Source organism: Cyprinus carpio, chromosome B22 (assembly GCF_018340385.1).
Source record: "Cyprinus carpio isolate SPL01 chromosome B22, ASM1834038v1, whole genome shotgun sequence".
Classification (NCBI taxonomy): Eukaryota; Metazoa; Chordata; class Actinopteri; order Cypriniformes; family Cyprinidae; genus Cyprinus; species Cyprinus carpio.
This window is the reverse complement of record NC_056618.1, coordinates 27,066,548-27,080,631: the sequence shown is the minus strand read 5'-3', so window position 1 is coordinate 27,080,631 and position 14,084 is coordinate 27,066,548. Positions and strand designations below refer to the sequence as shown.

The 14,084-nt window shown below is 35.5% G+C and overlaps 2 protein-coding genes across 2 annotated transcripts in view; both read right to left on the bottom strand.

The window, feature by feature from the left end:
• Positions 1–720: 720 nt before the first annotated feature.
• On the bottom strand, positions 721–9,248 carry LOC109058152 (lysophosphatidic acid receptor 3-like). Its single transcript, XM_019075378.2, has 3 exons — positions 9,098–9,248; positions 7,621–8,384; positions 721–2,009 (listed from the first exon to the last, which is right to left on the bottom strand). Exons 2-3 carry the CDS (start codon positions 8,360–8,362, stop codon positions 1,678–1,680), a joined length of 1,074 nt encoding a protein of 357 aa, XP_018930923.1. The 5' UTR covers positions 8,363–8,384; positions 9,098–9,248; the 3' UTR covers positions 721–1,677.
• An 809-nt stretch (positions 9,249–10,057) lies between these two features.
• LOC109082981 (mucolipin-2-like) overlaps positions 10,058–14,084 on the bottom strand; it is an 11,607-nt gene continuing 7,580 nt past the window's right edge. Inside the window, exons 12-14 of the mRNA XM_042749394.1 lie at positions 13,285–13,491; positions 12,206–12,360; positions 10,058–10,871 (exon numbers count right to left, since the gene is read on the bottom strand). Of these exons, the coding sequence (XP_042605328.1) occupies positions 10,835–10,871; positions 12,206–12,360; positions 13,285–13,491 (399 nt within the window). The 3' untranslated portion in view covers positions 10,058–10,834. The remainder of the gene's footprint in view (positions 10,872–12,205; positions 12,361–13,284; positions 13,492–14,084) is intronic.

Sequence of the window (14,084 nt, the reverse complement as noted above, 5' to 3'; positions counted from 1 at the left end):
AAGTATCAACAGGAAAAGCTGGTTTCCCATGATATACAATCTGAAGCGCGTTTGTAGTTTCATCATGCTGTAATTAAGCCGTGTCGCAACTCCAGGTGCATGACTGGAGCTCAGGTGAGATGATCTGCAGGAGCTTGTTGCATCAGAGTTGCATAAGACGGGGAATATCTCGCCATTTCAAAACCCGAAGAAAGGAAACCGGTTTATTCTGTACCCCTGACCTAGCAGTTTAGATTTCAGTTTTAGATTTGAGCTTAAAGCACATTAGGAGGGGTTGTTCGGATTAAAACTTATAAGGACCCAATAATGTTAACCAGAGAAATAAGGAATTTACTTTATCATTTTTTTTTATCAAATTATAAATTGTATAAGCTATATTAAATAAGGTCGTTTTTTTCACCTCAGGAAAAAAAAGGAAGAAGTTACATTTTGAAATCTGAAGCCTCAACAAGTGTTGAAATAGATTTTATTTTTATTATTTTTAGTTTTCATTTTGAGTTTTGGGGGTATTTTCATTTAATATAATTTAATTCGATTAATTAATCGTAGCACCCTGTAATTAATTGGATTTTTGTTTTAATTATCGACTGACAGCCCTAGTTTTTATCTAGTATTTTATTTTCGTTCAACTTTATTTTAATTACTGGAAATTATTTTTATAGTTCGTTTTAGTTACAATAGCACACTGCTCTGTGAAATATAGTCACAATTTTGAAAAAATAAAATCAACTTTTTTATTTTGAAGTGTAAAAAGACTTACATAAAAATCATACAAAAAAAACATGTTTAATTTTTCTTAAATATCATTGTATTTTAGTTCAAGAACACAATGAAATTATAGAGAGAGAGAGACAGAGAGAGAAAATCTCAATAACATTGTAACTGCAGTTAACATGACCAATTAATTTTTCATATTTAGAGAATTTTTTTGTTTTTCTTTCTCCCCCTCACAGTGAGTGCATATGAAATAAGCAAAATTTTATAGAATTTGAACTGTGTAATATTGAATAATGGGAATCATTTACATATGAAACCCTAAGAACAAATTAGCAGTACCAAAATGTATTTATAAGGGCATAATTGACCACTTAATCATGTATTACATAATTATAATTCTAATATTTAAATGTAATATTCGACTATACACAGTAAAAATTATTCTCACACATGAAGACTATGAAATGCATATGAAATCTCTTAAATGCTTACATTAATATCTACATCATGTCTACATATGATCAACATACATCCATTTTAAGATTTAAAAAAGTCAAAGACTCATTTTGAACAGTACAGTATACTTAGAAAATAATTAAGAGATTCACACAGATTTTTACAACTGTACAGTATACTAATGAAATCTGTTACGGAACTTGAGAAATGGTCAGAAGCTGAATTAATGAGGTAAAGTGAAACTTTACAATTGCATTGCTGTGGGAGATGTGGTGTGGTGGGTAGTGCACATGCTCAGACATGCTGCACGCAGGCATTAATGCAGGCGACTATCACTGAAAATGGTAAATATAAGTGCATTGCTTTGTACAGTCACTAAACTCCTTTTGAGTTCTGCTCTAACTTTTCCTCCCTGAGAGCAGACCTCAGGAGAGTTCAGGAGCAATGGCACATCAGGGTGATACAAATGGTCTTCACAGAGTCGAAAACGAGTCCGGCCCACCTTCAAGACTTCAGCATCTCCTGTGTGGAGACCTTGCTGTCCTCTGCTGTGTTCTCTTTCAGGCTACTGGTTGTCTCCCGACCAGAGCCACGCTGAATGTTGGCCTTGGACGACCTCTGCCGCCTCGTCTCGCTGCGAATGCAACGCATCAGGTTCTTGATGGTGGACCACATTTCCTCGTCTCTGTAGGAGTAGATGATCGGGTTCATGACGGAGTTGAGGACAGCGAGGAGCAGCAACCAGCGTTTGAACATTAGGACGTTGCATCGTTCACACTTGAGTCCATCCAGAAGCAGAACCACAAGTCCAGGAGTCCAACAGATCACAAACGCTCCTAAAGAGACAAACAAACATTTGGGTTTAATTGTTTTTAATGATAAAACCATATATATTTGGAGATATATCACATACACGTTACAGATATGTTTTTGTACTTAGTACTTAGCAACTAATTAATTCCATATTTTTTTTCGCACTGGAGCACACGTCTGAAAAGTCGCCTGTTTGATGTGGTCCTAAATAAATGCAATTCTTGTCAAAAAAAAAGAGAAAGAAAATATATATACACACTTTTCCCCCCTCTTTTCATATATATTAAAATACATATAAAATCCTGAAAAATGTAAACATTTCATTATGTTATTGTTTAAATTATATATTATATACAATTAGGCTTAGATTTAATTTTCTATCTTTAAAATACTTTTTTTATACTTAGAAAAATGTATAAACATACACATACATTAAACATGTTTGTGTGTACATATAAATATATACATAATGTTATATATTATTGACAGTTTAACCTTACTAGCCTTGTGTTATGAAACAAGGTGCTGATATTTCGACTTGTTTTGCTTGTTTTCTTTTTGTTTATTTAAAGGAAATGAAAACAGAGAAAGTTGTCATTGGTTCCCAGTGGCAAGCAGGTTCCACAATTTGTCTCATCTCACAAAAAAAATATGGCTTGCTGCACCTCTGAGATTAACCTTTTACACATATTGCATTTTGAACTGCCGGAGATGCTGCAGTGATTTTTGTGTGTTTTTAACCAGACTTAGAGAATGCATTTCTGCCCCAACATGTTCAATAACCCTTTTTTTGAGCCTCGATAGAGTGAATCACAGCAGCAAAGCTGCTTTTAGTCACAGTTCCCCTAAATTCTTTCAAATTCGTAAGAAATCCTGCCTGCACCGCAAAACAAGCTCAGACAAACAGGACCGATCTCAGGTGAAGTACATGTCCCGACACGTCTTTCAAGATTAGAAAACACTCATAAGCACTAAAATGAACAAAGGAGATGGTTGTTTTCAGATGCCGGAGCTTCTCTTGAAAGAGCTGTACAAAACCTGTTTCATACTAAAAATTATTTTCTTAATCAGTAATTTTTAACAGTATAATATATATATATATATATATATATATATATATATATATATATGTAAGAAATAATGACAAATTTGATTTTGTTTCTAAAGCTAATTTAACTTGTTTTAAGTAAGTTTAGATATTTTACTGTAAAACATGACACATACTGATTAAAAGTGTTTTGTAGGGTTAAAAGTGTGATAAATGTGCCTATTTGGCACCAGAAATGCTTTATACTAAAGAAGGACATACTGAGGTTATGACTAAACCTCATCAAATGGGGGTTCCTCTGTTGTTTCTAGTAAGTTTGCCATTTAAGTGAACACTCTTTCCCTTTAATCGTATTAAACGGTTGTGGAGAAGGACAGAGCACCATGTTTTCTGCAGATGTGCACAGTGTTGTAAGAGCCCTTTGCATATATGCATTTATTACATGGCATAACGAACAGCAGCAGTGAGAGGGTTGGTACCGCAGGTACAGAGCCTCAAAGGGGCCACAACTATTTTAAAAGAAGCCTATATAATGGCAGCACTGCTACAGATGGAACAGCATTCAGGCATAAACAATAATAATAATAAAAAAAATCTAATTTGTTAAAAAAAAAAATACAGCTACAGCTACAATCCTAAACTAAGTAGTGTTCGCTCACAAAACTTTTGAGTATTTTGCAATCTAACAAATTTTCTCAGAGGAATGTAAAGGCTTTGTGAGTGAACACTAATTTCCTTGTGGGAACCAAATTTTGAGAGCAAGAGCAAAGTTTCTTAAGAAACCCAATGGCTTTGTGAGTGAGCGCCAAGTTTCTTGGGAAACGCAAAAGGTTTTCCGAGCAAACAACGTTTCTTGGGAAACAAAGGTTTTGTGAGTGAAGGCAACATTTTTGGGAAATGCAAAAGTTTTGAGTAAACGCAAAGTTTCTGTGAGCGAATGCAAAGTTTCTTGAATAAAAAAAACTAAGGTTTTGTAAGCAAGCAAAATTTCATGGAAGAATGTGAAGGTTGTGTGGATGAACACAAGGTTTATCAGGGCAATTTATTGGAAAGAATTCAGAAGCCTTTGATCACATAAATATGCTAATAAGGTGGTTAATTATGGGTTTATAAATGTACAGTGTGAAATCTATTAATTCTTTGTGTATGTCCTAACTAGCATTATTGTTTTATAAATGTTCTTTTTCTACTTTGTTAATTCTGTGTCTCTGTGAAATTTCATTACTTCTCATAACTGTACTTTAAACCACATATTTTCTTGCTGGCTGTGATTATGTCATATTATAAGGCGCCGTTTGTTTTTTGTAGAGAGTTTGTACATAAAAAATGCACGTCGCTCAATATTAACTTTGTGTGTATGTTTTGGGTAGTAATGTTTGTTTTTTTTTTTTTTTTTTTTTTACATTAAATTATCCTGTGATGCTTGTAATTTTAATCCATCTAGACTTGCACAGAAAATAACCATTTATGCACGTGAAGTTAAAGGGTTACTCCACTCCAAAATGAAAATTTTGTCATCATTGACTTATCCCCATGTCGTTCCAAACCCGTAAAAGCTTTGTTCATCTTCGCAACACAATTTAAGATATTTTGGATGAAAACAGGGAGGCTTGTGACTGTCCCATAGACTGCAAAATAAATAACAGTGTCAAGGTCCAGGAAAGCATCGTCAGAATACTCCATCTGTCATCAGTGATTCAACCGTAACGTTATGAAGCGATGAAAATACATTTTGTACATGAAGAAAACAAAAATAACGATTCAATCACCAATTACGTATAATCTTCTGTGTCAGCCGCGCCACAAGGATACATTTTTTATGTGTATTTATGCTTTGGTTTGAAAGAAAACATCGGCGCAGCACGGCTGACACAGAAGAGCATAAGCCGCTTGCGTACTAGTCAGATTTGCCAAAATGGCGCTATGCTGATTTGGAGAGACACAGAGGAGAGGAATTGTTGAATAAAGTTGATATTTTTGTTTTCTTTGTGTACAAAAAGTATTCTTGTTGCTTCATAACGTTATGGTTGAATCATTGATGATAGATGAACTATTCTGACGATGCTTTTCATACTTTTCTTGACCTTGACGCTGTTATTTATTTGGCAGTCTATGAGACAGTCACAAGCCTCCCGGTTTTCATCCAAAATATCTTAAATTGTGTTCCGAAGACGAACAAAGCTTTTACAGGTTTGGAACGACATGGAGGTAAGTGATTAATGACAAAATTTTCATTTTGTGGTGGAGTAACCCTTTAATATTTACAACAAAGAAAGCAGGTACTGTTTCACTGGTGTGGTTTCTTGTCTGTTTTTTAACAAAGAATTTCTTAAAAGAGGATTTGTGCAAGAGATTAATGTAACCTTTACCTCCAAACATGCCATAAGACAACAAAGAAAGAATGGAGTTCGTTCAAGAAATAACTGACGAGTACTGGGCTGTGGATCTTCACGTATCTTGATTATACTGTACAACGTCTCCCAGACACATTCTCTTTATCTTCAAAAACAATACCTCATGAAAACAAAGTGATCTCATCTGGCCAAAAACTAATTTTCACACATGAGAGCGATTGGTGTGAGTATGAGTTTCATGCTCTTTTTCTCCAAGGCCACAGGCCACTCGTGCTGGTGGTTTGATTCAGATGCCAGGCAGTGTAAAGATCGACCTTGTGCAGGATAATTATACAGGCCTGGAGGAAGCCTGCTGTGCAGGGAACACACGACTCCTCCACTTTGGCCCTATCTGCAACTTGAAGCAGTAAGAGATACTCCTAAAAACTGGTATAAAAACCAGCTTTTCTTCTCTGCAACATGCAATTTCTCCAAAAAGACCTGCTTAGACCAGTTCAAACCAGCTTTTGTGATGGTGAGTGGCACAATTCATAATAAAAGACGAAGAAAAACAAAAAGCAAAAGAAATTCAACCTTTGAGCTTCTGATAGCAATCAGATAATGCAAGGGTGGGAGGTTTCGTGTTTTGTGTTTCATTGTTAACTCTTGCATTTCATTGTATGCTAACTCTTTAGTTTCTCATCTCATCTCCTCATTCATGTTTAACATCTCCAAAAAAATATGTATATGTAGTAGATGCCTGCCCATGGTTAACAGGATATGAGATCACATCCTTCCAATCTAAATATTTGTCATGTCTGTAATAAATCTGCAGAAATATTTACCCACCCTGTCCCATATCACCCACACATGAGTGGGTAACAAGTTTGGCAAGAAACATTTGAGACCCCACCAGCCTCCATTGTGAGCTCAATTAACATATTCAGCAGTCTGGGAGTGTTAATCATGCTTACAGACTAAAGGCGCGGACTTTGGACAGCTCATCAGAGCTATGAACTAACATAAACCAACTATATCCTGTAATTGCCATTGAACTTTGAGTGACTGAGGAGTGATGATACAGTCTGATACATATCACAGACTGGAATGCATGTGGTGGTTCAATGTGCTGCATTTGTGCAATGAATTCACTTCCCATTTTGTCAGGCTGATTATAGTAATCTAGTATTGTTATAGTAAGAGACTATAAAGGAAGGAAAGAACATTCTGTAATTATTTACTCAACATTATGTCCCCAGTGATGAACCACAATGAATACTACCCAACTGCCCAAATTTAATTAGTTCAGGTTATTAAATTTGGGAAGTTGGGTAATTTTTTCAGGGTGGTGTGTTTTCTGCTGATAAATGAAAGTAGTTGTGGTAGCGATATTTCATTTGAACAAATTTGGCATATTGCTACTATACCACAGCTGACATGTTCACATCCTTGAAGAAGCTTCCTTAAAGAAGCTTGAATCAAATGTTTCAGTTTCGGTTTGTGGTGATGCACCAACATTTCTGCAACTGAAAAAGTCTGAAACTGCCTAAATACTCATTGTTTTTGGCCATTTCGGTCTAGTATTATCCACTGCAGAAATTTCAGTTCATCAATACTGGTATAACAGGAATTGCCAAAAACAATGGATTTTTGGTTTTGGCTGAAATAATTGTGGTGGGAGGAAACCAACAAAAAAAAAAATAAGGATTTCCGGTTGTCAATATTTCGGTGCATCACTACAAACCAGTATGCATTCTGTTCTTCACTTGATCCCAGAAGATATTTGATTAATGCTTTAACCGTTCATGTCCATACAATGACAGCCCTTAATGAAGCTAGAAACCATATTGAATTTAATACTAAAATGAGGCTTTGAGAGAAAGACTACAGTCTTTACAATGGCACGCATTGTATAAAGGTCCTAGATTACATAATTTTCACTGTTTTATGGAGATCTTGAATACAAAAAGTTCTTCTTTCCTCAGAAAGATGTTTCATCAGCTGAACAATCGGTATGGTGTTAAACAACAGTACAATCCTTTGAAAGCACTGTACTTCTATTCCTTTTTTTTTTTTATTCCTGTCAAAAAAATAAATATGGTGCAACCCTGACTCTATTGACTTTCAAAATATCATCTTTGTGTTACGAAGAAAGAAATTGACACAGGTCTGGAACGGCATGAACATTTTCATTTATTGGGTGAACTAGTCGTTTCGCAAGACCAGACCTAAAGGAACAACTCCAGAACTTACCAAGTACGGTCATCACCGTTTTGATGAGCTTGACCGGCGTCCTCTTTCGATTTATAGATGCAGAAGTGTGCGCATTCAGGACAACGGTCTTTCTCATCACGTAGATGTAAATCCTCAAGTAAACGCCCACCATGATGAGGAAGAGCACCAGGTTGGACACAGACCAGAAGATCAGGTAGCTCCGGCTAAAGATGGGTGCCAGTTTGGAGCACAGGTCCAGACTGCAGATACAGTTCCAGCCCAAACTAGGAACGGCCCCCATGAATATCGATATACCCCACACAAGGGCAATCAACAGGGTCACCCGACGTTTGTTGAGGTTACTGTGAACCTTCCAGTTCATGATGGAGATGTAGCGCTCGAGGGCGATCACCAGGAGGTTTATCAGGGATGCGGAGAGACTTGTGTCCAGCAAACCCTGCCGAAAGAAGTAGCCTTGAACAGTGAGATCGAGAGATATTTTCCCCGTTTTGAACATGAGATACACATAAGCGATCCCGGCGAGAAAGTCTGAGGCGGCAAGGTTTGCGAGGAGATAGTAGAAAGGGTAGTGAAACCTTCTGTTTGTCACCACCGCCGCAATAATCATGGCATTGGCCACTAGGATGAAGCAACAGCAGATGGATCCAACGACCTGAACCAGGACGAGCTGCGTTTGGTCCCATTCATCTGAGCTTATGTTGCTGTTTTTGTAGAAAAATTCCATGTGCTGATCATGGTAGCAAACGTTAGACCTGGCCATCTTTGGACAAAAAACACTTTGACTGGAAAGAAAAACAATATATAAGCATATTGTCTGGGACTATAAATCTTCAATAATTTCAGTGTGTTTTTCACGCGAGTCATTTATCTGAAAACCATTTATCTGAAAACACCACCAGGATAACACAGGCTACATGACAAAAATGCAATAAACTAAACAACAAAGAATGCAACATAAAACACACAAATGTATAGAATTAATAACAGATAGACTGACTTTTTGAATAAAATCCAAATAAATGCTATAATAAAATCACCCTATAGGCATTAAAAATGTATATTTTACCATAAGTACACTATAAACTTGAAATAGTTTATGCTTTTTACAGCCAAAACATTTTTGCAGTGTTTTAGAATAAAATTACAAGTATTTTGTTTTAAAGGATTAAATTTTTTCAGCTCAAATGTTAAATTTGTACTGTGGCATTTTAACGTTTTTTTACATTTTTAAACAGTTTATCTCAGATTTTATTTCCATTTTAATCACATTTTCTCTTCACTTGTTGGTTTTCTACTGTAGTGTACTCTCTAATTTAGTCTGAGCCATGAAATGCGGTTTCAGAAGCAACTTATACCGCCCACGATCTACCAAAACCAACCAAATCAATCAAAATCCCACGCGGAATCAAGTTTGAGCGATACTATCTCCTTAAAAACTTGACCAAATGTACGAAACGCGTACAGTAACATGCAGCGATATATAAAGCTCTCTTACCAGTGACAGACTCGTCAGGTTCTCAGTCCACTCTCCATTAGTGGTCCAAAGTATCGCGCAAATCCGGCGTGACTCCACAAACACGAGGCGACTCTGAGTCAAGTCTCTGAAGAAGTTTGATCTCGAGAGTTTTAGGGAGGAGAGCGGGAGGGATAGTCATTATGGGCGTGGCTTTCAATTGTTCATGAAGAGTAAATAAAACCTCACGTTATAAAAAGACAATAAAGCTAAACCACCACGAGCCGAGGAACTCAGGTAATTAACGTTAAGCGTTTAAAGAAAAACACTTTACTTGGGTTCAGACTTAGTCGGGTTGTGTCATTTGTAGATAAATGACGTGTTTATGAGTGGCTTTTCTATGTCAGCGTCTGTTTCCTAAAGTTACGCAATTTTACTCAGGTGTGTGAGGTAAGGGAGGATCCACAACATTGAACATCAACAAATATGGAGATTATGTTCAATAATACATTGAGATTTAACGTTAGTCTCTCTTCTTGGACAGGTCTATTGTTGAACATTCAATATTTAGACAGTCACAGTGAACATAAGAGAATATGCATTGTCTAATGTATTGAGGGTATGAAAATTGACAAAGATAGGAGATACTCTACAGACCATATTCAAAAAGAGATTTGTTATTTTGTTATTTTTCTTTCTGAAAAGGAAAGAGCTTAATTGTATACCATGAACAATAAAATAAAAGTAAATCAGTGTTGGGGCAGGTAGACCAGGTAAATCGCAGATTGAGTTTCAGTTCTTATAGAAATGAGAAGTGAAGCCGTCATTAATTTAACTGGTTTCTGAGGTCAAGAAAGCACCTTTCGCAAAACTCTCTCTTTTAACAACCCCTAAAAACATTGTCACCGGGTTTCTAGAGTGCATTTTAGAATGATTTCTAATTTTACTGCTTTGAATAACAAAGCGACCCAAAAAAGAAAAGCACACACAAAGGGCCTCTTGTAGTTTGCAAATACAAAATACTTTTTATTATCTTCCATTCCCTCACCCAAGGTCTTTCTCCCAGTGAGCAATTGCTTACTAAGCAAGTCACGTAGGAACTTGTCTGCCTTCCCTGTTAATTGTGAGATGATGATAATGATCCATGATTCACTTAAAGTATGATCTCCAGCAAGACAAAAGTTGCATTTGATGAGTGAGCAATGCATTCCTAGAACTCTGTTGTTGCACATACACATTACAGTCATTCCTTACACACTTCACATATTTGAAGCACAATATTTACAGACTTTATCTTTGAAACATTTCTAAACACCTTTGAGGTAACATGCCAAAGTGCTGAAATAAAAATCAACACAAATGTGTAATTTGAAGCAAGCCTCTAATGTAAAACATGAGCAGACAATTCACATAAATAAGATCATAAAAGATATTTCCTCTACTATCCAACATTAAACAGGGATAATTTTACAGACTGCTCATCAAAATGCATCCGACATCATCTGCGGTTGCCATTTGACCCACAAAATGCTTCATTTTTTATCTCTTAATTGTATTGTGGTGCACTTTTGCAGATATGGTTCGGCATTTATCCGTTTGCTAATGCAGGTCTTACCGGTTCCTAATGAAATTGGCATGTTCACAGGAAGATCTTGCTTCCTGTGTAGTACATGAACCATGTACATGGAGCGGTAAACATGTTCACATAATCTTTCCCTTATTAAGCTGCAAATCCATTGCAGTTTTCAGTAGAATTCAACCTCGAATCTGTCGCAATGGTCAACTGATGAGAATGATGGTGTCGTCTTTGGGAACACTGCAGAAAGAGCACAAATTAGGTATATTGAGTTGGCATTTCATATATTTGTGCATCGATGATCTGAAACCAGTCTTTGAAACAGTTTCTGTTGTCTATGAACCAACTTACAGTACAATTTTGAGTTCTGATGGTTTTTCAGTGCAGTATTTTGGTTGCACAGCTTTCTGCCTTTAAATAAATGTTTTTGGTTGCAGTTTCCAAAGGAAGTGAAACTAAAGATTCCTAAACAAACTCCATTTTGAGTCCTGAAAACTTTGCAGGCTAGTTTCGTTGCTAATTAGGTAAATTCCTTAAATCAAACTGCCCCTGTAAGTCTTTTTGTTAAGAAAAAAAAAGTTGCTTCTATTCTGTTTACATTCTATAGTTTAGGGTTAGTATTAAATTAAATTGATTACAAAAAATGCAAAAATAAGTGACATTTAAAATATATTAAAATTGAAAACATTTTAAATTGTAACAATGTTTTACATTTTTTTATGTTTTTATTCTAGCCCTTTATATTTTTGCTAATATAAATGCAGCCTTTTTTAATATAAAAATATATAAACTTCTTTCAAAAAATAGTAATAATACTAAGATAGATAGATAGATAGAAATGTGGTCTATTTTAATTAAAATGTATAATTCATATACGATTTTTATTTAAACATGAATTGTTTAGAATTTTTAAAGAATAATTTTGAAAATGTATAATAGGCGTGATAAGAGATGCCAATATTCAGGAATAACACGTTCCTCTTTCTGCCAAAATAAAATATAATTCTGGTCCACTTGTTGAGCAGGAACACTAGTCGATCTAATCTGAAGAGATGATGGAAGTTTCTCGTAAAACCCAATTTCATCCCAAAGTACTGTAATATCCATGCTGAAATCCAGTCAGTGCAGCATAAGTGGCTTTTAACCTGATATTTAGTCGCAGTATCAAATTATAGCCAGGCTTTCCATCGCATCTGACACTCAAGCAAACAATTCGGAGTTCAGTTTCATGTTTTCTCGCACTGCAACCCAAAACAGCTAAAAAGTTACAAGACAAAAAGCTCTGGCAATATTCCCCAGAGTAAAAAAAAAAACTCAGAACAATAATGGGCATCATTATGGGGGCAACTTTTTCATTTCTAAACTCTTGTTTGTTTATCGTTCCTGCAAGGCAAGGGGAAGCCTTCTCATTTTTTCCCCTCACAGAGAACATTTCTCTGTAATCTGCACTTTGCTGGGTGTGTCAGTCTTTCACTCCCACTACTAATTTCATTTCTCATGCCATAGTGGGCTGACCTCAGCTCTGGAGGAAACACTGCTGCCCTGCAGCTGATGTCTACAATTATATACTGTACCTTTTGCAGCAACACAGCATAACTGAAGGGTGGATGGTCTCGGCTTCACCACACTCTGTGCCGACCCCCTCCTGCCCCTGGAGGGAGAAACCCTCCTTCTGCCCCATCAGGAACCTCTGGAGCTCTGTCATGGGGAAGCCTGTCATTTGGTAACCCTAGACAAAAAGGAGAAGTTGATATGAAGCGCTAAAAACAAGTACAGTTAGTACAGTTTTTTTTATTCATTGAATTTTATTCAACCTGCAAGAAAAGTAATAAAATTATGCCACCATTTTCTCACTCTGATGTTGTCCTGACTCAGATTTATTTATTTATATTAATTTTATATTAAATGCAGTTTAATAAAAAAATGAACAAAAAGAAAAACAAAAGCAAAACAAAATCCAAACAAAAAAACAGAACGAAACAAAACTAAAAACCCAAACAAAAACAAACTCCCACAAAAAAAAAAAAAAAAAAAAAAAAAAAAAAAAAAACAGAACAAAACTAAACAAAAATCCCAAACAAACACCCACAAAAAAAAAAAAAAAAAAAAAAAAAAAAAAAAAAAAAAACCAAAAGCAAAACATAATCCAAACAAAAATGGATTGCATTTTTCATTGTTTAATATACAGGAAGCCTTAAAGGGAAGACACTTTTTTGTTTGCATAAGATAAAAAAATGAGTTTGGAAAGACATGAGTAAATGATGACAGTTTCATTTTCATGTGAACTAATCTGTTAAGAGAACAAATAAAGATATTTTTCAACAGTCATAGATGCTCATTTGATCCATTATTATATCACTAATAAGGCCTCTTCCTTCAAACCCTAAATTCAATAAAAATTATATGTATTTATTATATTACCATTGCTCTGTTTGCCAGTTTTTTTTTCTTTCTTTCTTTTTTTTCATGGGATAGTGGAAGGGGGTTGGAATATAATAGAATGAAGAGGGATAACAAGAGTTGGAAATGTTTGCAAGCCGGTTCAAACTCGCATCCATGTAAGCATTGCAGTTCAATGTGTTGGAACGTGTGCTAACCACTAAACCATAAAGAAATGCTATAAACTAGTCACAGTAGGTTAAGCTGATAGTACCTTGATGGTCTCGTAAGCATCTGTGATGAGGGCGATGAAGAGACTGAGCACCATGTAGATGAAGAGCGAGATGAACGAATAGAGGTAAGCTCGGCTGAACAACCACACCATTGTGTTCTTTTGCTCAAACTCTGCAAACGTAGGGAACATGTCGTCCCCGTTGACTAGAGAGAAGAGACACTCTGCCACACGACTCAGACCTTCAAACTGACCCACAGAAAATTGGTGAGTGCATGGGAGAAAATGTGGAGAGTGAGAAAGTGTGCATGACACCAGAAATACATTAGTGCTGTCAAACGATTAATCGTGATTAATCGCATCCAAAATAATAGTTTTTGTTTACATAATATATGTATGTGTACTGTGTATATTTATTATGTATATATAACTACACACACATACAGTAATTTTTTTTATATTTACATGTATATATTTATATTCCTTATATTTTATATTATATATAAATATATTTAACATATAAACAGCATATTTTTCATGAATATATACATGCATGTGTTTGTATTTATATATATAAATAATAAATATACAGTATATACACATACTATGTAAAAAAAAACTTATTTTGCATGTCATTAATCGCGATTAATTGTTTGACAGCACTAATAAAAATACATTATTTATTATTTAAAACACTTTATAGAATTATGTGTGTGTGCAAGGATAGACAGACAGACAGGCATACAGATAGATAGATAGACAGACAGACAGATGGATAGACGGATAAACAGATGGACAGATGGATAAACGGTAGACAGACAGATGTATAGATAGATAGACGG